General features: G+C 35.8%; 1 protein-coding gene across 6 annotated transcripts in view; it reads right to left on the reverse strand.

Annotated features, from left to right (window-relative positions):
• Positions 1–25,284, reverse strand: part of RPRD2 (regulation of nuclear pre-mRNA domain containing 2) — a 93,226-nt gene that overhangs the window by 24,313 nt on the left and 43,629 nt on the right. For 3 of the 6 annotated variants that reach the window (XM_065904907.1, XM_065904922.1, XM_065904938.1), the window contains exons 3-7: positions 10,204–10,304; positions 9,275–9,352; positions 7,954–8,006; positions 7,302–7,428; positions 5,659–5,834 (exon numbers count right to left, since the gene is read on the reverse strand). In XM_065904907.1, the coding sequence (XP_065760979.1) occupies positions 5,659–5,834; positions 7,302–7,428; positions 7,954–8,006; positions 9,275–9,352; positions 10,204–10,304 (535 nt within the window). The remainder of the gene's footprint in view (positions 1–5,658; positions 5,835–7,301; positions 7,429–7,953; positions 8,007–9,274; positions 9,353–10,203; positions 10,305–25,284) is intronic. The other 3 variants (XM_065904917.1, XM_065904931.1, XM_065904948.1) reach the window with 1 other exon arrangement.

Consider the following 25,284-nt stretch of genomic DNA (forward strand, 5'->3'; position numbering starts at 1 on the left):
GAGACAGAATATATAGATATGATTAAAGTATACATGCACACACAAATCATAAAATAACAGTCAATAGTATACCTAGAGATGACCCAGATACTGGAATTAATACATAAGGTTTTTAAGAGAGTAATTACAAATACACTGAAGAATTTTTAGGAAAAGATGAAGAACAGATGACTAGATTAGAAATCTCAAAAAAGAAAAGCAATTCTAAGAACCAAATGAAAATTCTAGAACTGAAAAATACAGTAGACTTCATTCAGTGGAATAAAGAATATCTGAAGACAAGTGCTTCCCCGGTGGCTCAGTGGTAAAGAATCCACTTGCCAAAGCAGCAGACGTGGGTTCGATTCCTGGGTTGGGAAGATCCCCTGGAGAAGGAAATGGTAACCCACTCTAGTAATCTTGCCTGGGAAATCCCATGGACAGAAGAGTCTGGCGGGCCACAGTCCATGGGATCTTAAAGAGTTGAACACAACTTGGCAACTAAATAACAACAAATATTAAGTACCCAAAAATTGGTCCAGTGAGAAAAAGGAATGAAAGAGCAGAAATCTAAGAACACATGGGATGTATAACTGGAGTCCCAGAAGGAAGAGGAATGAAAAAGAAGAAATATTTTAAAAGATAATAGTTGAATAGGTTCTAAAATCGATGAACAGTATCAAACCACAGATCCAAAAAACTCAGTGAATCCTCTTTATCCCTCTGCAGCAGGATAGCTACAAAGAAGAAATCTAGGCACAGCTGACTTCTCGTTACAACAAGGGAAGACAGGTAAAGGAACATTTTTAGTTAATGAAAGGAAAAAAACCTGCCAGTTTAGAATTCTTTATCCAGTGAAAATATTTCTCAAAAATGTAAAATAAAGACATTTTAAAGATTAAAAATGGAGAAATTCATCACCAACAGTCCTGCACTACAAGAAATGTTAGACTTTAGGCTGAGGGAAAATGATCTTAGATGGAAATATGGTTTTGAAAATAGGAATGAAAAATACCAGAAATGATAAAATATGGAGGACTATTTTCCTCTTAATTTCTTTAAAAGTCTACTGACTGTTTAAGAAAAGTAATAAAAATTATATAAAATATACATAAGTAAAACAGCTAACAATGGCATAAAAACCTCGGGGAAGGGAATCTTACTATTGTTCCCTGCTAGCCCAGTGGTTAAGAATCAGTCTGCTAAAAAAAGAAAAAAAAAAAAAAAAAAAGAATCAGCCTGCTAATGCAGGGGAGATGGGTTGGACCCCCGATGCAGGAAGATCCCACATGCCATGGGGAAACTAAGCCTGAGTATCACAACTACTTAGCCCGTGGCTCTAGAGCCCATGCTCTGCGACAAGAGAAGCCACTGCAATGAGAAGCCTGCACACTGCAACAAAGAGCAGCCCCGACTCACTGCAACTAGAGAAAGCCCACGTGCAGCAACAAAGATCAAGCACAGTAAAGTCTAAATAAATAAATGCTCAACCTAAAAAATTAGAAAAAGTATAGGAAATGAAATACTATAAAAGAAAATCTCCCAGTGTATTGCATATAACAAAAGCAAGTTTTATTTTGTGAAATTTTAGCTGTATGTGTGCATACACATGTTGTAGCTCTCAGTTTCCAAGTAAAATCTTTCTTTCTGTGGTCAAAATCTTTTTGAAAATATCATTTAAAGGTTTAAGTGTTTCCATATAAGTCAACCCAGATTACTTAAATAATCTACTCACTTGTTTTCCTGGCTCTAATAGTCTCCTATTCTCCATTCTGCTATCTTGATTCTAAAATGCAAACCTGATCACATCACTAGCAAAATTAAAATGCTACAACTGCTTCCCTCTGCTTTCGGGGTAAAATTCAAAGACCTTAGAATAAACATACACCTTTCAGGACCATGTTCTTGACTTCCTCTCCAGTTTTATTTATCACTTCCTCATAAATGCCCAGTTATAAGAAATGACTTTCAGGCCCACCAATTTTGCCATGCTCACTTTTATTCCCACGCTCAAGAATGAGAATAAGAGCTTTCATTTAGCTAATTACGGCAACTTCAGAGTTTAGCTCCTTTTGGGAAAAATTTTCTCCATATCCCCACTCCCAAATTAGCTCAAGTACCTATTCAATCTGTTCTCCTAGCACCCTACCTTTGTTACAGTTTTTATTATACAGAATTGCAACTGTGTGTGCTCAATGAAGGGCTTCTTTGGTGGCTCAGTGGTAAAGAATCTGTCTGCAATGCAGGAGACACTGGGCCAGGAAGATCCCCTGGAGAAGGAAATGGCAATTCACTCCAGTATTCTTGCCTGGGAAATCCCATGGACAGAAGAGCCAGGCAGGCTGCAGTCCATGGGGCTACAAAGAGTTGGACATGATTTAGCAAAGAGTTGGAATGAATGTTAGCTGAAAAAACTTCTCCCAGCCATGTGCTATGGGTCTTCCAAAGCACACTAAATCATTTTATATAATTTCATAAATAAGTGATGATGGCTGACTACTCCAAAATCATAAAATGGTCTTTTGAGTAAAAATGGTAAACTGACCACTCCTATTCAGTGTCTCTCCCTCCTCGAACACCTATAAAATGACTAGTAATGCAACACAAAAGTATAAACCACCAGCATACCTGAGAAAAAAGTTTCTATACATTTTCAGAAAACAGAACTAGCTGTAGAGTAAGAAGTGATGAGGCCTAAGAAGTGAGGGTGGAGAAAAATGAGGTTAGGAATATGCAGAAAGGGTATTACACCTGGGAAAGAGTCTGTCTTGCAGAATCTCTGAGAAGTTTTGATCCAAGAAATGATGAGTATAAAAAAGTGGAATGAATAGTGGGGTTGAAATTAGAAATTCAAAGTGTGAATACCAAACACTCAATACCAACGCCTCTGCAATCCTGATGTGGCAGACAAGGCACCATGCCCCAGGCAAAAAAATATGAGTGCTTCTCTAAAGAGTTACAATATCCTGGCAAAAAGATTCCAGCCTTCTGACACTTAGGACTCCTCCCACCCTAACAGCCAGCTCCTTATCTACGGACTTTACTAAACTTGGGATAAACTTAGATAATTCCTTTCTATGTACAGAGAGCTTTCCCAGTCAATTTTTTCACACCTCATTCTTAAAAATGAATAGACAAAGAGACAGTATCTGATTTTTAGGAAAGTCAGAATCATAAAAGAGAAAAATCAGCTAACTAGAGGAAGGAAAAAGACTCTAGATCTTCCAGAAAGCAGAACAAAAAGATCAAGGTTGATCAAACATGAAAAACATAGGACACCTAGACAGAATCAATCCAGGAGGTCTAACATCTGATTAATCAATTTCTAAGAAAGAGAAAAAGGAGACAAAGAAATTAGCTCAGAATTAAAGAATAACAGTCTTCAGGCTGAAAAAGCCCTCCAACTAACCCATAATGAATGCAAAACAAAACCTCACCTGTAAATACAACATTGCAAAATGTCAGAATATCACAAAAAATATCCCTAAATGCTTCCACAGAGAAAAGAGACTCACCTACAAAGACAGTGCAAAGATTTCATATCAACAACATTAATGACAATGGACTAATGCTTTTTAAGCTGTGAGGGGAAATGATTTTCAACCAGCCAACCTATCAGAGCAAATGTAAAAATAGAATAAAGACATTTTAAAATAAAGAGACCCAGAAAAGTCATCCTTCACAAACTCTTCTTTTGGGAAATTAATAGAGGATATGCTCCAGCAAAACAGGAGAGAAAACCAAGAAAAGAAGACATGGAAATTGGCAAATAGAGGCCTTAGCTCAGAAAAGCAGTAAAGAATAGTCCTAGGATGAGATCTAGAGACCTACAATAGAGCAGAATACAAGCTCTGATAGGAAGGTCTCTGGGGGAAAACATGGATTTGGAATATCTGATGGGATACAGAATCTAGAGAGAGACCAAAAAAAAAAAAGAAAAAAAAAAGCTAAAAGCAAACAGTGCAAGAAAAACAGAAATTCTAGGAAAAAACGAAAACTCTACTATAACCAGAATTACTACAAGACCTTGTAGTGAACAATGTTCACACAATTATGATGTTTTGCTTATTAATTTTCAGCCTTTAAAGCAAAGAAGACTTAATTATAATTATAGGATGGAATAAGTATTGTCAACCCAGAAAATGTAAAAGTGATGCTGAGAAACTGAAAGGATAGAAGAAAATAATGGGAAAGAATAGGAATGTTATTATAAAACAGTAAATCTAGTATTTCAAATTACAGGATAATCAACAGATTTTAAAGTTATAATATTGGGAGAAGAGGGCAGGGAGGTGACTATAAGCTAAATCTTCATTTGTCACATGAAAAAGTTAACAGATATTTCCTTTTTTCTTTTATTTCTGGTCACGCCCCACAGCAGGTGGGATCTTAGTTCCCCAAACCAGGGATCAAACCTATGTCCCCTGCAGTGGAAGAATGGCATCTTAACCACTGGACTGCTAAAGTCCCAACGAATACTTCTTATACAGTACAAATCAAGAAAGAATAATATGAGTACATTATTCAGAAATATAAAGGCAAATACCAGAAAAAACAGCTAAATGAGTTAAAAGAAACTGCATCTAAGAAGTGGAATTCATTGGATATAATTATATACTGGGAATTCCCTGGGGATCCAGTGGTTAGGACTCAGGAGTTTTCACTCTCAAGGGCATGGGTTCAATACCTGGATGGGGAACTAAGATCCCAAAAGGTGCACAGTGTGGCCAAAAAAATAGTAATTAAAGAACTATATACTTTAATAACCAAGTGCGCATGCATGCTCAGTTGTGTCTGACTCCATGACCCCATGGACTGTATGTAGCCCACAGGCTCCACTGTCTATTTTCCAGGCATGAACACTGGAGTTGGTTGCCATTTCCTCCTCCAGGGGATCTTCCTGACCCAAGGATTGAACCCATGTCTCCTGCATTGGCAGGCTGATTCTTTACCACTAGTGCCATCTGGAAGGCCCCTCTATAACTGTATACAGTGATTAAAACTAAAAGAAAAAAAAAAGTACAAAACAGTTTCTTTCAGGAGCCATTACAGACAAATGTTCAAAATCAATCCCTCTTCCAGTTGAGGTGGGGAAAAAGAGAGTCCTTAACTGAGTTGATGAAATTCAGTAACAACATTTCCATGTAGTTTTCTGGGTTAAAAAAAAAAGTATACATACATACTTCTGCCCAATTTTATATCCTGTAACGGTAACTTGGCACATAGCCACTGAAAAACTAAGACATACGGCTTTAGCAAAGCTTAATTTGGTCTTTAGCGTAAGAAAGACCTAGGTTTTTTTTTATTTTTTAAGATTTATTTATTCGGCTGCGTCAGGTCTTAGTTGCAACATGTGGGAATCTTCAGTTGTGGTATGGAACTCTTATTTATAGCATGTGGGATCTAGTTCCCTGACTAGGGATCGAACCCAGATCCCCTGCATGGGGAGCATAGAGTCTCAACCACTGTACCACCAAGGAAGTCCTCAGAAAGACCTAGGTCTTAATTCAGATGCCTTCGCTTGCTAGCTATATTACTACCTTGTACAAGATTACTAATCTTCGAAAAGTAACTTCACCTGTGAACTAGAGATAATAATGCTTATCCTTATAGAGTTAAGTAATACCTATAAAATATACAGACAGCAACTGATGTAAGACAGTATTAATCATTACTTACATTGGCCACCACTTTTACTTCTTTGTACTGTGCTTCATAGAAAATTCCAGCATTTTCCAGTGCTTCTGTTAGCGAGGGCCCATTTTTCACCTGCTTATCCAGTCCATTCACAAATTCCTCTAGCTTGGCACTCGCCTCTTCAAATTCTTTGGAGAATTTCTTCCCACCTGTCTTATCTAAAATAACAAGAGGAAGTATTCTATAATATTCTTAGTCTCATAGTTACACCTTAAAGAAGTTTCCCTAAATCACAAAAAAAATCACAAAACAGATTATTTAAACGTTTCATGTGATCCTGCTCGATTGAAGCAAGAGTGCATCACGAAGGCACTTGTAATTAAGATAAAGTCCAACTAAATGAAAGTGTGCTGATTGCTTTAATTCACACATTTGATGTCACACTGCTACTCAGGAATAATGGAATGAGGCTCAATTCTATACACTTACAAACCATTAAGTTTTTTTTTTTTTAAACATACTATTAACTTTTACACTATAGATTATAATAAGATGTTTCCCTTTGAGGAAAAAACAGAGGCTCAGAAAAATAAAGATAAAGTGACCTCTATGTGTATCATGCTTAGAAATTCTTTCCTATCTGAAGAAGATCCTTGGTAATTTGAGATTAGAAAAGTACCATGAATTGTTTTTCAACAACAGTGACATTACCAACTTTTATTTATTCTCCTAAGTACTTTTTGCCCAGTGATGTTGGAATATGGCCTTAGGTATGGATATAAATTTAGGCTCTGCATTTTATTAGATGTGGAACTTGGTCAAGTTTCTTATCTCCTTATGAAGTCTCAGATTTCTTATGTACAAAGTGGAGGTTTTTAACATGCTTCTGGGTTGTTCTGAGGATTAAAGTAGATAATGTATGTTCAATTTAAAGCATGGTACAAGAACAAAATAGGTGCCACAACAAACAGTTGGGTAGTTATTTACTTATTATTTCAAAAATATTTATTAAGTATTTATTACATACCAGGTATTGCTCTAGGCACTAGGATATTGGAAGAACAAATAAGGATAATTTCTACTTTCATGAGATTCACATTCTAATAAATTAGTATGAGTATTATTTATAATCTACAATATAAGGGAAAGAAAGCAAGTGATCAGGCTTTATGAGGTATTACAGTGACCTTATTTATTTGGGCTGTGCTGTTTGGCTTGCAGGATCTTAGTTCCCTGACCAGTGGTCGAACCCAGGCCCACAGCAGTGAAAGCGCCATGTTCTAACCACTGAAATTGCCAGGGAGTTCCCTACAGTGACCTTACTGAAAAGTGAACACAAACCACATAATCATACACATGAAATACACCTGTCCATCATAGCCTGATACATCAGGAAAGGACGAGAAGTGGGGAAAAGGATAGAAAATACTTATTTTTTTTAATTTATTTTTCTCCAACTTTATGGAGATATAAGTGGCATGTAATATTGTTTAAGGTGTACAATTTGAAGGTTAGGAATTTATTTATGAAATTGACATGCACGAAATCACCACCTGGGGAACAGGTGCCACAACAGTTCTCTACAACCCGAGGTTCTCTTTATGGAAGCAATCAGTCTGATTACTTGAAATAACACATCTGGAAAGAGAACCTGACTTACTCTATTTAGAAGGATGTAAGATTACCTTTTAAGCACTTGAGAGTTTCTGTGCTGCACACATCCACCCTCATGGTTGACAGCTGCTTTTCTTTCAATTCTATCTGGTCTTCTGAGCGCTTGTATAGCAACAGCTCTTCAATGAGGGCCTGAGACTGAATACGGAGCAGGGTCATACTTTATTTACGAAACCATCCCCTTACTCTAGCTTTCTACACCAAAGTAAAACATGACTAAAACCTAACAAAACCATGAGAAGCAAAAACCTTCATATTTCCTCATAATCAGGGATATCAATATCAATTCTTGTATCAAAACCATATTTTCAGTTATATACCTTAAAAGATCTTTTTCATGTTATTCAAAGATAATTTATGAATATAAAGTTAAGATTGAAACAGGCAAAGATCCACTTATCTCTTCTTTCAATTTGAATTACTCTTATTATGCTAACTTTAAGCAAATTTTGTTTCATAGGAAGATGAACGCCTTCTTTGGGTTTAATACAGAATTCAGTTGGCATACAGATATAACTCTTGAGTTTTAGAGAGTTTCAATATGTTAAAAATATAATGGATGCGTAATTCAATAAAAAGATATCTTACAGGATGAACTATACAGAAAATTATAAAACAAAAGGGTTGGATAACACTTTGGCACATGGGACATATTCAACTTACTCGAAATTCAGCAACTATCTTAGACTTGAGAGCAGCTTTTGGATTCGTGGATGCTGTTGAATTAAACAAAAGGTTATTTGAGAATATAGACACAAAATGTTGACTAACTATTTAGGAAAATTTCCAGCTTTATAGTTGAGGGTATACTCGTTGAATATATGTCAAACATGCACATTTAAATCAGAGTATAACTCTTAGAACATATAGTGGATATGTAAATTGAAAACTCCCAAGTTTAAAAATACGTACTATTTAGATAGGTTTAACCTACTTACCTCCAACATACCCTGTAAGTCTGAAGTCCTAGAATTACTGACTTGGAGATACATGAAGTATCTTTCTGCCTATTCTGACTGAGTGTAAGAGGATTTTAACACCTCAAATAAGGAGTGTCCAGGAGCAGGACAACCAATTAATTCTGATCACTGGCTGAAGAAAATTTACTTCCAAGCATCAACTCTATTCCTATGTACTTAGTTTTAGATTTCTTTTTTCTGCTGACTCAATTCAAAGCAAAAACAGGCAGGAAAAGTTCTAAATACAATACTACTACTGTGGTTGAACTTTGGCTGAAATGACGACTCTTGCTGTTCCTAAGCATGCAACTTATGACCAAAAGGATGTGAAAGGACTCCCTTAATCATGATGAATATCACATGCGTGCTGGAGCAAAACCATCCCAAGTGTCTTGTTTCACCTCCCAATTCTGTCTTTTACCTTGTTCCCTCCACACCTTCAAATCTTTCTCAGTATTCCTCAGTTTGGCCCACAGCAGCCTATCACATGCAGTATTCCACTCCCGTGATCTCATGCTGGGTAAACATGATAAACACAGCAGGAGCTCCTGTTAAGAAAATGGCTTCTGGCCAGGATTTGAGGCCCATGTCTAATCTGGTAGAGTATCTCCCCAAATCTGAAGGATTTCAGGGCTCCCACAGAAATGCTTCTTAATGCCTAGTCTCCTCTTCAGCTCTGTTGTTTAATGCCAGCTGCCTCTAACTTCATATAGCTTTGAACCTTAAAGTTACCCTGGGCACTATCACGTATTATTTTCTTCTTCCAATCCCCCAACTACTCTTGAATCTTCACACATTTAAACCCCTTTTCTGCATTTCCTTTGTTTAAAAGTAGTTTTATTTTTATTTTTTTAAAAGAAGTAACTCCATGATGGCTTGGTTAGTGTAAGTCACTGGGAGCCTCCCAGGCCTGGAAAACACAGGCTTGCCCATGGTTTATGCCAGGTACGAAGTCAAACGGTCTACATTTTCTTCTGCTCCAAAAAGAGGAGGTAATTTATATTAGTTGAGATTTTGTTCCTTACTTTGTGATTTCTTCCACTGCTTATTCGGTTGTTTGTTCAGATTTTCTTTCAGCTGCTTCTGAGTTTTGAAAGTGGTACCTGGAAAACATTTCAGTTTTGCAATCTGGCGTTATGGGAAGCTGTTCTGTCTGTCCACTTCAGTGTCAAAGTTGAAAAAAGGCAATCCGAGACTGTGTGTTGTTTCTTTCTTTCCTTTTCTTTTATGTTTATAAAAAGATAAAAACACCCACCAGATCTAAGAAGCTGTCAAATAAACATGATTTCTGTATCAAAGAAATAACTAATTTGGAAAAAATAGGGTAGGAAGTTTAAAAACACTAGGTAACTCATTCAAATGAAGAATTGAACAGCTTCTTAGAAGATGCTACTTTTAAAGCAAATTTCTAGTCAAATTACAGTCATGGCATCTTCAACTTCTACTCACTGACTTTATTACACGGATCTAATACATAGAAACTAAATAATTTTAAAAACACCTGTACAAAACTTACTGCAAATCTAAACCAAAAGACTGAAGAGTACCAATATATGCTTAATGTATCAAACAATTTAGTGAAAACTGAAACCTTGTCTAAAAATTCTCCCAAAAGTAATAGGAGAGGGCAGTAACTATTAAACACAAAAGATGAATAGTTTAAAGCACTCAAAGTAAAACAAATGCAGAAAAATAATTAATGATCATCACTTAATATGCTTGCCTTTTTTAAGTCAAAAACACACACACACACAAAGTTCAACCCTCTCCAAACCATTCTACTTAAATTTTAATGCAAACGGATTTGTACAGTTATTTAATTTTAAACAAATAGGGCCAGATACCAAACTCTGTCTTTCATTAATAAGCAAAAGGACTAGATCTATAAAATACATATAATTTTAAAGACTGAATAATGACTCAATCTTTCTTTTCGGAGAGAAAGGATACTTACTCAAAGCTTCTCTTAACGCCATAATCATTTCTTCTGGGTATACATTTCTATCTTCCCAGATTTTAAAGATTCGTTCTACAGATTTAGAGACAGATGGATCCCTGAGAAGAAAGAAAAAGTGACACATAAAAATGTTAAACTTGCGTCTCAAACTAGAATTCTGAAAATAAAGTTGTCAACAAAACTATTTTCCAGGGACTTACCTCATGGTCCAGTGGTTAAGAATCCACCTGCCAACGCAGGGGAAAGTGAAAGTCACTCAGCCGTATCAGACTCTTTCTGACCTCATGGACTATACAGTCCATTGAATTCTCTAGGCCAGAATACTGGAGTTGGTAGCCTTTCCCTTCTCCAGGGGATCTTCCCAACCCAGAGATCGAACCCAGGTATCCCACATTGCAGGCAGATTCTTTACCAGCTGAGCCACCATGGAAGCCCAATGCAGGGGAACAGGGTTCCATCCTTGGTCTGGGAACCAAGATTCCACATGCTGTGGGGCATCTAAGCTCACATGCCCTAGAGCCCTGCTCCACAAGAGGAGTCACTGCAAGGAGCAGGCCGCATATCACTTCTAGAGTAGCTCTCACCCACCGCAACTAGAGAACGATATAGTACACAGCAGTGAAGACCCTGTGCGCCACAACGAACACCCAGCACGGGCAAAAATAAATAAATAGCTTTTCATGTTTATTTTAAAACATTTTTTTCTGGTGTCTAGGGTTAAAATCTTAAAAAGCCTTGTTCAACACTTTTTATTGGTAACATAAATGAGGTTATGGATGACATATTGAACTTTAATACTGGTTTATAAGTTTCATGAGTACCTTATATTTCTACTTCTGTATACATTCATGAGCATACTCATAATCAAAGTTTCAGTTTCCATCCATCACCATACAGCTGACTCCCTTTATCCATTTCACACTTTACCACCCTCCCACACTGGTAACCACTACTTGGTCCTGTGTATCTGTGTATGTGTGTTTGGTTATTTATTATAATCTTTAATTTTAAAAACACAGTCTATATATGAGTGAAAACATAAGGTACCTCTTTCTTTACCTGACTTACATCACTTAGCATAATATCCTCAAGGTCCATTTGTGCTATCACAAATGTCAAGATTTCATTTTTTTTTAAATGAGTGGTACTCCATTGTGTGTGTGTGTGTATACACATACATATATATATGCATATATATCTCGGTTTACACTCGCACCAGCAGTATATGAGGATTCCATTTTTTCAAATCCTCTCAAACACTTGTTATTTCATGTCTTTTTGAAAACAGTCATTCTAATGGATATGAGGTGATATCTCACTGTTTTTTTATTTCCCTAAAACTGGTAATGTTCAACATCATCTGCCTATTGTTCATTTGTATGTCTTCCCTGGAAAAAATGTCCATTCAGCTCCTCTGTTCTTTTTTTAAAGCAAGTTATTGGTTTTTCTGTTGTTGAGTTGTATGGGTTGTTTATATTTTGGGTATTAACCCCTTATCAGATATTTGATTTGCAGATCTCTTCTCCCATTCAGTAGGCTATGTTTCTGTTTTATTGATGGTTTTCCTTGTTGCACAGAAACTTTTTAGTTTGATGTAGTCCTATCTGTTTATTTTTCCTTTTGTATTGCTTGCCTGAGGAGACATATCCAGAAAAATAATGTTAAGACCAATGTCAGCGTGTACAGCCAATGTTTCCTTCTAGGAGTTTTATGGTTTCAGATTTACAATAAATCTTTAATTCATTTTGAGTTAATTTTTGTGTAGGCCTAATGAGTCCAGTGGCCTAGTTTAGCTTTTTTTTTTAATGTTGCTCTTGTTTCTTACCCCACCATTTACTGAAGATACTAGCTTTGCCCCACTGTATATTCTTTGCTTCTCCGCTGTAAATTAGTCGTACATAAATGCATAGATTTCTGGGCGTTCAATTTTGTTTCACTGATCAATGTATCTGTTTTTCTATCAATACCATCCTGTTTTTTGTTACTGTGGCTTTGTAGTATCATTTGATATCAGGGTGTGTGATGCCTATACTTTCCTGTTCTTTTTTCTCAGTATTCCTTTGGTTATTCAGGTTCTTTTGTGGTTTCATATAAATTTTAGAATTTCTTTTCTGTTTTGGTGGAAAACATCCTTTGGATTTTGATAGGGATTGCACTGAACCTATAGAGTGCTTTAGGTAATATGAACACTTGACAATGTTAATTCTTTCAATCCATGAGTTTGAAATATCTTTCCATTTATTTGTGTCTTCTTCAATTGTTTTCAACAATGTCTTATAGTTTTCAGGGTACAGGTCTTTTACCTCCTTGATTAAATTTATCCTAGGTATTTCATTCTTTTTTGTTGCGATTCTAAATGGGATTGCTTATTCTCTTAATTTGCTTTTCTGCCATCTCACTGTTAATACAGAAATGAAATTGATTTTTGTATACTGATTCCATATACTGAAACTTAACTGTATTTGCTTATTGTTTTGAATAGGCTTTTGGTGGAGTTTTTAGAATTTTCTCTATATAAAATTATGGCTTCTCCATTTTTTGATTTTTTTTTTTTTTTAATTGAGCTGAACGAGCTATTCATATATTTTGGAAAATAAACCCTTATCAGTCACATTACTTGTAAATACTTTCTCCCAGTCCATAGGTTGTCTTTTCATTCTGTTTATGGTTTCCTTTGCTGTGCAAAAGCTTCTGAGTTTAATTATGTCCTGTTTGTTTGGTTTTGCTTTTATTTTCTTTTGCCTTGGGATATTGACTAAAGAAAACATTTATGTCAGAGAATGTTTTGTCTATGTTTTCTTACAAGTTTTATGGTGTCAAGTCTTCCTCTTTAAGCCATTTTAAAGTCTTTTTTCTGGGGAGGGCTACGCAGGGTTAGTAGTTGTGGCACATGGGCTTGTTGCCCTGTGGCATGTGCGATCTTCTTGGACCAGAGATCAAACCTGTGTCACCTGCATTGGCAGATAGATTCTTGACCACTGGACCACCAGGGAAGTCCATTAATCATTTTTTAAATTTATAACTCAGTGGCATCAATTATATCCACAATGTTGTACAATCACCACCCCTATTTCCAAAAATTTTCATTGCCCTAAACAAACTCTGTACTCATTAAACAAGTAACTCCCTATTACTCCTTCCCTTCAACTCCTGACGACTTCTACTTTCTGTCTCTATAGATTTACCTAATCAATACATTTTATAAAAATGGAATTATACAATTTATTCTTTTGTGCCTAGCTTATGTCAGCATGTTTTCAACATTCATTCATGCATACTATGTATCAGATATGATACTACGTATCAATTATTTTTCTTAAAAATTGTGGTAAAACAAACATAAAATTTAGCATCTTAACCACTTTAAGAGTATAGCTCAGGCTGAGTCATGTCAAGGTATGACAAACCCCCCCTCCCCCCAAAAAAGAGTATAGCTCAGTAGTAATATATACATTTATACTGCCATGCAATCAACCTCTAGAACTCTTCAGCCTGAAAAACTGAAAATCTATCTCCATTAAATAAGACCTCCCTATTTTCAATACAAACCACAACTTTACCTTCTGTTTTTATGAATTTGACCACTGCAGTTATTTCATATAAGCAGAATCTTACAATAGTTGTGCTTTTTTGATTGGTTTCACTCAGCATAATGTTTTGTAAGAGTCATCTATTTTGTAACGTGTTAGAATTGTTTCCTTTTTAAGGTTAAATGATACTCTGTTTTATATATATATATACCATATTTTATCTGTTAATCTAAAAATCGGGCTGGTTCCTTTTGGTTATTGTAAATAGTGCTATTAGGAACATGGGTGTACAAATATCCATTTGATTTCCTGCTTTCATTTCTTTTTTTGTGTATAATCAGGAATAGATTTGCTGGATCATATAGTAATTCTATGTTTAACTTTTTGAAGAATCATCAAACTGTTTTTCCATAGCAGCTGCACCATTTATATATTCCTACAGAAGTGTAGTTGTTTTTCCCATCCTCTCTAACACTTGTTATTCTCTAGTTTTGTTTTTAAATTACAGTCATTGTAGTAGGTGTGAACTCTTTGGCTGCTTTTAAAATCTTTTTTGGTAATTTCATTACAATGGATGACTAGGTGTAACTTTTTAAAAATTTATCCTGCTTAGTATATGCTTCCTATCCTTTGAAGATTCATGTTTTACTTTGTTGTTTCTGTTTGTTTTTTTTTTTAAATCACTTTCAGAGCATTCTCAGCCATTACCTCTCTAAAAGAACTCAGAAGCACTCTCCTTCTGGATTCTCATTTGATTTTAATTAGGCCTCTCATTCTAAACTCCATTTTACCACTTCCTTCTCTCTCTGCTGCATTCTAATTTCTTCAGAACTATTTTTTAGCTTAATCTTTTTCCTTTCTAGTAATTCCTACCGGTTCTTTTGTCCAAGTATTTTATCCATTGTTCATTTCATTCCATTTAATCTTCTTTTAACATCTTTTATGATTGTCTTAAATGCCCTGTCTGATAATTCAAGTATCTGAAGCTCTGTGAAGGAATCTAAATCTGCTGATTCTTCTCGCAGTGCTTTGTTTCCCAATGTACTTGGCAACCTTTGACTGTCAGCACCTATTTTTTTGTTTGATCTATGAGATTCTTGGTGAACTAAGTAGGAAATGTGTTCCCTTAAGAGCAAATCTAAAAAAAAAAAAAAAAGCAAACCTATACTGGTAGCCAGGGATATTTATGACTCAAGACTTCTTTATTCCCTCTCCACAGCCCAGGTCACGTGGTATTAGCAAGATAGGCATACTAATTAATGTCAGCTCTGCCATTCTAGTATGTCCACTGTTGCTGGTTCAGCTTATATTTTGTCAAGAATGTGACTGCTTTATAAAAAAGGACCCTTTAGAATAGATGGCTGGCCATTCAGCCAGAAGTCGTCATAATTATCTGTAAATGTCTGCTTGCAGAGGTTGTAACATTTATTGTTGCTTCTTCAACACCTAAAAAGTGTTCACTGAATAGTAAATGAATGAATGACAATTAGACTTTGTCATTTTCAAACCCAATTATTCATTATGAAGTCCCAACAGCTATTCACCAAAATCCTCAAGTAAAATATGCTGGAGAAATAGCAATTGCTAGAAAGTCATATAAATAAGACTAGGGTAAAATATAGTAAGCACGCATGAGATGGAGAAACTAGACATTTTAGTTCTGGTTTTAGTAAGAAGTCTTTGGGGAATTAGGTTTCTTCATTTGTAAAATGATTTTTACTAGATAATTTGTTAGGTTTAAGATTCTTGGCTAGATCTGTTTTTCATTTATATGAACATAGAACTCTCCAACTCCCACAATATAACCATTTCTTGAATTTACAAATTCAACTAAAATAAAAAACAAAACAAAATCCAGAATAGCAGTTTTACTTACCTTGTAATTCTAGACCGCTATTTCAGCCATTACTGATCACTATATCTCAATTTCTATGGAACATACAACTAACTGCCAAATACACATCATAAAATAATTAAATATAAACTTTGCTGTTTGACTTGTAAGTAACAAAAAATCGACTGATTTGCAAAATTGCTAGGATGCTGAATAGATGCTTTTTATACTAGCAACCCTTGCCTCAGATCACTTTTAAAACAAAAAACTATTAGTAAATTATTTCAAAGCACAAAGCTGATGAAGAGTGTAAGAAGAAGTGCCCAACTATCAGAATTAAAATAAACAGAATTTTCCTGGCAGTCCAGTGGTTGGGACTCCAAGGGCCTGGGTTCAAGCCCTGGTTGGGGAACTGGGATCTTACAAGCCATGTGGCCAAAACCCAACGACAACAAACATGAACAACACAAAAACAAACAACCAGAACCAAAGAGCATAATCTTGTGCCTCACTCAGGGGAATATCTTTTCTTTATCAATATCTTATTTCTGGTACATCATCACAGTAATGTGCTGTATCTTGCAGTTTCTTAATAAATATCTGCCAACTGACCAAACAGAAGACCAAATAATGCAGTCAACTCAAGGAGCAAGTAGTCAATTAGAATCCACCTTCCAATCTAGGGAACTCAGGCACGATGCCTGGCCAGGGAACTAAGATCCCACATGCTGCAGGGTAACTAAGCCCAAACACGGCAACAAGAGAAGCCCACGAGCCACAACTACTGAGCCTTTGCTCTGCAACGAGAAGCCTACATACGCCATGACAAACACCCAGAGCAGCCAAAGAAAAATAAAAACATACTGTTCTGTATAGCCTAAAATAACCCCCATTTATAAAAATGTATCTTTTTTATTTGCCTATAACATGTTTTCCCTAGTGTGTCACTTGTCTTTAATTTTAGGGAGTCTTCTATAATGCCATTTAATTTTGATGTAATTAAATTTATACCTGTCCTTATTATCTGTTCTTTGGGTCTTAAGAGTTTTCTAAACTAACCCTTACAGTCAGGAAAATATTCATTTTCTTCTAACATTTTAAAGTTTTGTTTTATATATCAAAGTAATTCATTTGGAATATGCTTTTGTGTGCGGTATTGGGAAAACACTTAACATTTAATTTTATTTCTTCCACACAGAAATCCCATGTCTCAGAATCACTTATTGAAGAATACATCTTTCCCCCAATGAACTGTAATGCGACTTCTACCATTTACAGAGGTCCCATATAGGTATGGGTCCATCTGTGGGCTCTCTGTTTTGTTCCTTAAATTTATTTGTTTATCCTTGTATTAATATCATCCTCTTTTAATTACTGTACTAAATAATAATTATTTTTTCCCTATATCAGATTTTTATTGAGAATAACTTCACTTTTTTATTCATCACTTTGTCAAAAATACAGGTCTTGAAATCATTATAGGCAGAGCTGTTTCAGCCACCCCATCACCCTCCACACACAATATCATTAAAAACATGTATTAGAAACTAACCCAAATAATAACTCTTGATATTTCATAGGTTAAGACCTACTTGGTTGTTGTTTTTTTAATTTATTTATTTTTGGTTGCACTGGGTCTTCACTGCGGCTTGCGGGCTTCGCCTAGTTGCAGTGAGCGGGGGCTGCTCTTTGTCGAGGGGCGCTCGCTTCTCCAGCTGTGGCGCATAGGCTCTAGGCACACAGGCTTCAGCAACTGTGGTTCACGGGCTAAGAGCACTGGCTCAGTAGTTACGGCGCCAAGGATTTAGGTGCTCCAAGGGATGTGGAATCTTCCTGGACCAGGGGTTGGACCTGTGTTCCCTGTACTGGCAGGCGGATTCCTATCTACTGTACTACCAGGGAAGTCCCCTACTGGCTTTCTATCAACAGTTTTGGCTCCTCCTAAGACACTGACTCCCCTATATGAATTTTACAACCAGTATAACAAATTTCTTAAAATGTCCTAATGGGAACTTGATTGAAGTGTACTGTATTTATATGTTGATTTTTATCTTTCTGGAAGTTTATAGTTATCTCCATAAAGGTCTCAATACACTTTTATTCTAGATATCTAGAACTTTTTTGTTATTATTAATAATATCTTTTTATTATAACTGGTTATTTCTGACATACTGAAATGCTACTGATTCCTGTGTGTTGATTTGCATTCAGCAACCTCACCGAACCCTCATATGTCTATAAATTCTCTTGGATTGCCTATGAAGATGACCACAAAATCTCTGTATCTTTCTACCCTATATGATTCTCTGGAAAACAGTTTATAGTTCTTCAACAACTACAAGTCAAAATTTGCAAATTAAACAAAAATATAGTAAATACCATTCATATAAACACTGATTTAAAGTTATAAATGATATTTTGTTCAAACCAAATTGCAATGCAAATATGATACTGAATATATACATTATTTTAAACTTTTCAAGACCATAATACCATTATCATTCCTTTATTTCACCATTTTTCTCCATTTGTAGTACTATTAATTTTTTTCTTTAGTGTATGCTGAAATTATTAGTGCCTTCAACTGATACAATTATTTATATTAAAGTCACCTTTAACCTTTCCTCATTAACCTCTGATAAAGTAATACTGTCTTATACCAAAATACAAACACATGATAGAGCCACTGAAAACGACTCACAGAACTGCTAATAAGGTAATCATACAGATGATATTCAATATGCTTAGACAATCCAATGACGCTTTAAACTATATCCATGGACCCACCAATGAATAACTAGGCCTGTACCTAAGAAACACAGCTTTATAGCACTCCATGGCATTTCCATCCATGCATCCAGCTAACCCACCACCTATCAAGTGATAAGCACTGTGCTGGGAGCAGGAGTTTGAAGTCTGGGAGACAGAAACTAGTGACAAAAAGCAAGTGTCAATTACAAAGTGGTGTGTTAGGGGCTATGACAAAAGAAGCAGTAGGTATAAAGATAGCAAAGAAGAACTGCTTAATCCAGACTGGGGAAGAGAAGTCAGGAAGGGTGGGGTAGGGGATGGGAGTGAGGCTCAATAGGGAAGGGACACACATGTACCTATGGCTGATTCATATTGATATATGGCAGGGGCCAACACAGTATTGTGGAGCAATTATCCTCCAATCAAAAATAAATACATTTAAATTTAAAAAAAAGATTAAGTAAAATTTGAAAAACAAGGTAGGAAAGGAAAATTTCTTGAGGATACTAGATCTATAAGGAACGTGAAGGGATAGAATAAATAAAACCTTACAGAACTGATACCTAATTGGGAATATTATACTGCTCTATGACTGACTACACAATTTGTTCTACCAGATTGCCAATTCAATTTTCAAAGGGAACCAATTTCTTAAATTCATTTACTTAAAACTGTAATTTGAAAACTTTAGTCCAAATAAATCTTATATCACAGAAAAGCTGCATATAATATATAATTATATATGATATATATTAACAGATACTTAAAAAGTGAATACCCATGTAATCACAACCCAGGTCAAGAAATAATACACTACTGGCTACCTAGAGGACCTGAGTGGGTCCCTTCAAGATCACAATCTGTTCCATCTACCTGGGATGGTAGACTTTCATGATACCTATTTCCTTAATTTTGTTTTAAAAATAAGTAAGTATAAACAAGGCTGTAGATTGTCACCCTGCTTATTTAACTTATATTCAGAGTACATCATGTGAAATGCTGGACTGGATGAAGCACAAGCTGGAATCAAGACTGTGGGGAGAAATATCAATAACCTCAGATATGCAGATAATACCATCTTTATGGCAGAAAGCAAAGAAGGACTAAAGAGCCTCTTGATGAAAGTGAAAGAGGAGTGTGTAAAGTTGGTTTAAAACTCAACATTCAGAAAACTAAGATCATGGCATCCGGCCCCATCACTTCATGGCAAACAGATGGGGAAACAAGGGAAAACAGTGACAGACTTTATTTTCTTGGGCTCCAAAATCACTGCAGATTGTGACTGCAGCTGTGAAATTAAAAGACGTTTGCTCCTTGGAAGAAAAGTTATGACCAACTTAGACAGCATATTAAAAAGTAGAGACACTACTTTGCCAACAAAAGCCCATCTACTCAAAGCTATGGTCTTTCCAGAAGTCATGTTTGGATGTGAGAGTTGGACTATAAAGAAAGCTGAGCACCGAAGAATCGATGCTTTTGAACTGTGGTGTTGGAGAGGACTCTTGAGAGTCCCTTGGACTGCAAGGAGATCCAACCTAAAGGTTCCTTTAGTCGGTCCTAAAGGAAATCAGTCCTGAATATTCATTGGAAGGACTGATGCTGAAGCTGAAACTTCAATACTTTGGCCACCTGATGCAAAGAACTGACTCACTGGATAAGACCCTGATGCTGGGAAAGACTGAAGGCAGCAGAAGGGGATGACAGAGGATGAGATGGTTGGATGGCATCACTGACTCATGGACATGAGTTTGAGTAAGCTCCAGGGGTTGGTGACAGACAGGGAAGCCTGACGTGCTGTGGTCCATGGGGTCACAAAGAGTCGGACATGACTGAGCAACTGAGGTGACTGACTAAAGTATAAACAAGTTTATTTTTCTGCCAGACTTGAACTTTATAGAAATGGATTCATACTATGTATACAGAAATATTCCTTTGTACTTGCAACCAGTATTTTGTGAGATTTATCTATATCACTGCATGTAACTGAAATTCATTAATTTTCTTTGCTGTCTGATATTCCAGTATGCCACAATTCATTCACCTACTGTAAAAAGTGTTTCCAAGTTTTTTTTTCAAATTAGGATTTTCACTTTATTCTTCTGCTGAACTGTGAGGTTTGCAGTCTTAATTCTCCAACCAGGGACTGAACCTGGGCCCCCTTGCAGTGGAAGCATGAAGTCCTAACCACTGAACTGCCAGGGAATTCCCCCCATTTTTATTACCATAGACAAAGTAGGTATAAAAATTCCCTTCCACTGATCTTGCTGCAAATATGTAAGTTTCTCAGGGTTTGTAAATGCTTAAGGGTTGGAATTACAAGATCACAGGGCATATATAACAAACTTAAAAAAAAATGAGGTTGTTTTATAACAATCAACCCTCAAACCAACAGTACAGGAGAGCTTCCACTGTGCCACAATTCTGCTAATGTTTGGTACTGGTGGACTTAAAGATTTATCCTCATCTGGTACATATGTGTGCTAGTTATTGCTTTATTGCCTCTAAGCCTTTCCTTGTACTGGAAGGAAGACACTGAAAACTCTATTTCCCATTGGTTCAGAGTTGGACTCTGCCAAAAGAGAGCCCTGGAGTGATATTGAGAGGCTGGAAGAAGCAGTAGGGATTCCTCTTTCAGGTTATATTTTCAAGTGGATCAGCACAGAGGCACCCAGGCAGCGTTTCAGCACAGCTCTTGTAGTTCAGTGGTGAGTGCTCTCTGACCTGTTTCTAAATCACAGTGACAGGCAGCACGTTCTTACAGCCATCTACTCTTTCCTGAGGTCTGAATCTCAGCTTGGGGTAGGTTAGGGTGAGGGTAATTATTTACTTTTCCTTCAGGTTCAGAGGTAGTAGCTGCTTTCCACACATACTATTCCATATCACCTTAAGAGTTATTTTATTCTTTCTAGTAGTTAAGTTACCTTTTACCTACTTAATGGTCCTTTCTTCCCCCGAAAGTTAAACTTCTTAAAATTTTATTTTGGCTACACCTGTGGCATGTGGGATCTTAGTTCCCTGACCACAGATTGAACCTGTGCCCCGTACATTGGAAGCGAGGAGTCTTAACCACTGGACTGCCAGAAAAACCCCTTAATGATCCATTATATTAAATTTTCCCTGTTTAGATTACTGGTATGTGATTTCTCTCTCCTGATCAGGACTTAACGTATATGATATGTAATGATATATTTCAGCAATTCTAGGGCTACATGACATGTGATATCAAACCAGACTGAATGCAAAAGGAGGTAAGAAAATACAGCTGTCTGCTATTAAGCCAGATATTAAAGAGATCTGCAAGAATACAAAACACTATTAAAATTATAAGTTTTGGTTATTAATATTAACATTTATTATTTTAAAAGTCATTAATAAATATTTAAACAATTTCTCGCTTGATTTCTAATGTGTCAGGTAAAACTAAAATTTTCAATATATTATCTTTCCCTTATTATTTGTAATTTTTTATATATTCTGGATATAAATCTTTTGTTGACTGCAGAATATTTTCTCCCACTCTGCGACTTGTCTTTTCCCTCTTTATAGTGTGTTTTGATTAAATGGCAGGTTTCATTTTAATGTAGCTGAATTTATCAATCTTATGAGGTAAGGTCATGAGGTATTCTCCTATGTTGTCTCCAAAGATTTGTAGCTCTTTCATATTTGTATTTAATATGCAATTTATTTTTGTGTATGATTTGCATAGGCTCTAATCTTTCCTATATAGCAAATCTGCCCCAGCAATATTATGAAAAAGTTCTTCTTTTTCACACAGAGACCAAGTATACATATACACTGGTCTGTTTCTAGACTTTGTATTATGTTCTACAGGTTTCTTTGGTTATCTCTGGGCAAATATCATTCTGCTTTATTTATCATAGCTTTATAACCAGTCTTGAAACCTGGTAGAGTCTGTCTTCCCACCTTGTTACTCTCTTCAAGAGTTTCTCGGCTTTTTCTTTGTGGGGGAAGAGGAGGAGGGAGCTCTCTGTACTTCCATACAAAATTCAGAATCAATTTGTACTTTAGCTGCCCCCACTGCAAGCTGAGATAAGTCCACTGCAGCAGTCATCACATTACTGGTCCACACCTATTCACACTGTGGCCAGGCTACACAGTGTGTTATTTGTTGTCTAAATCTCAGATCATTAACAGCGCGAAGTACTTAGTAAATGCACAACATATGTTCCAGGAATGAATAAATTATACAAAAGTAAAGAAATAAATAAATTTATAAAAGGGGGGGAAACCATTAAGATCTTAAGATTGCATTGGACTTATAAATCAGTTTGGGAAGAAATGATATCATTAAATATTGAGTATTCCCTATCCACAAATTATTTGTTTCAGCCTTCCATACTGTTTCTCAATTATGTTTTATAATTTTTTCAATAGCAATCTTATACATCTTTTGTTAAGATTTCTAAATATAGCTGATTCTTGTTAATTGCAGATTTTGTACTTGCAAATTCACCCATGAGTTAAAATTTATTTGTAACCCTAAAATTTGGTTCTCAGATGTATTTTGATTGGCTAGCAATAAATTTTTTTGAATATGAGTCAGTTTCACACATTTAAAATTTGGGAAACTTCAAAAAGGAATCTAGATTTTGACCTAGCTTAAAAATGACAAAGTTTTTTGGAAGGTCTGACAACATATGTTAACAATGAAGTTCTGTTTCTTTACGGCCATACGCTAGAGCTGAGTAGCTGCTGTCCCTTTTAGATGGATTTTTCCTTACAATCAACTCACTTCACTCACCTAGGTTACCTGTCTGGAATTTCTAAACATTTGCCTCTCCTAAATTAAAGCAATTAAAATGATAGCCTTAAATTAAGAGAAATGAATTTGCAAAAGAGCAGAAATGAGTCTAAAGTGTAACTGTGAACAGAAATTTAAAAGGGGGTAATGGTGGTTAGGATGTGGTTGTTTCTGGAATACTAAAGCTCATATCCTAATATCCTCTTATTTATCATATACTTTACCTCAGATGGTAAAGAATCTGCCTGCAATGCAGGAGACTTGGGTTTGACCCCTGGATCTGGAAGATCCCCTGGAGAAAGGAATGGCTACCAACTCCAGTATTCGTGTCTGGAGAATTTCATGGACAGACGGCCTGGCAGGCCACAGTCCATTGGTGTGCAAAGAGTCGGACACGACTGTGTGACTAACACCATATTACAATTAATTTCTTTATAAGTGAGAATATATTCTGTTTCACTCATAACAGTCTTCTACTCCTGATTCTATTACTGTTTTGTATACAAATAAATGACAGGAGCTCTGACTTCAATGTTCTTTTTTTTTTTCCCAATGTTCTTATAAACAATCATCCTGGATATTTTATCCTTCTACATTAAATACTGTTGAGATTCTGACTGAGACTACAATGAATTTTTAGTCTACATTTTGGGAAAGAATAACAATGCCAGATCTTTCCCTTCAAAATTATATATCTATCACTTCATTTACACACATTTTCTTTAATATCCTTTAGTAAAGTTCAAAAATTCTTCTCTGTAAAAGCTTTACATACTTATGTTATTTTTGGGTAAGGTTTCCTTTACTTGGGGGACAGGAGGCATTACTTTTTGCAAAAAGAATCTTTTCTAATTACATTAAAAAAAGTAATCACAATTTAACCATTTGTTTCCAACTTCAATAAATTTTGCAATGTACATCCTTTGAAGACAATCTTTGCATTTGTGATTTTTTTTTCTACAAGGTAGATCTCTATTAGTGACATTCCTGGATCAAAGAGGATGGAAAGTTTAAAGCTTCTCAATCCCTCGAGAATATCTAGAGGACAGATCATTTAAAGCCTTTCAACAAATTCTGCCAAATCCATTTCAAGAAAGGTTCTAATTCATACTCTCACCAGCAGTACAGAAATGCCTGGCTTCCATTAGTAAAAAGAACTCTGCTCTTTCGATTAGTGTGAAAAGCTGCATTTAAAGTTCTATTTCTTTGTATAGTTGAGTTGAATATTCTTTCTTTTCTTAATTTATATGTCTTCTGCCTGTCCCCATTCTTTGCTCATTTCTCTATCAGGATGTTAAGTGTTTTGTCCTTGGAATGTTTAGTTTTTACAATACAAAAATATTCAAACAAACAAACAAACAAACAGCTGGTTGCTAGTCCGTGACTACTCAACACTGGCAGAGGCCCACAAAGGTGCACTGGACCTACCAACAAACTTACAGGGAGAAGTCGGCCTTTATGCTTCATGGCAGAAGCAAGCCTCCCATAAATCCCCTAATTACATTTTTAATTGGTTACTATTAACATACATAGGAAATCTACTGCTTTTCTATGTTGAACTTGAATCTGGCTATTTAACTGAACTCTCTTCATTGATTATATGTGGGCCAAGAGTCTGTAAACTACAAACCTCAGGTCAAATCTGGTCTGCTGCCTGTTTTGTAAATAAAGTTTTATTGGAACACAGCCATAACCATTGCTTATTTATTGTCTATGGCAGGTTTCATGATAGAACAGTAGAGTTGAGTAGCGGCAACAGAGATCCTATGGCCTGCAAAGACTAAAATACTATCTAGTCTTTTATAGAAAAAGGTTGCCTACCCCTGATATAGGTAATCATATTACCTGCCAATAATGACAATTCTATCTCTTCTAAATGCATTCTTCTTCCTTATTTAGAAATAAAAGGAATATCAACATAATGGTGAACAGTAATGATGAAAAAGGGCATCACTGTCCTGAAATGCTTTTAGTGTTTCACCATTAAGTGACTTTTTTTTTTTCATTAAGTGATTTTATTACAGGTTTCTGAAGATAACCTCCATTGAGTTGAAAACATTTTTGGAGCTTAAAATTTTATTTTAAAGGACTGTACTTTATTCTGAGATTATCCCATTCCTACATTTTTCTGTAAAATAGTAACACAAGGTAGTTGTTCTTAAAAATATCTTTACATGGTAAAACAAAAGCTGGCAACCCCA

Source organism: Muntiacus reevesi, chromosome 1, assembly GCF_963930625.1.
Source record: "Muntiacus reevesi chromosome 1, mMunRee1.1, whole genome shotgun sequence".
Lineage (NCBI taxonomy): Eukaryota > Metazoa > Chordata > Mammalia > Artiodactyla > Cervidae > Muntiacus > Muntiacus reevesi.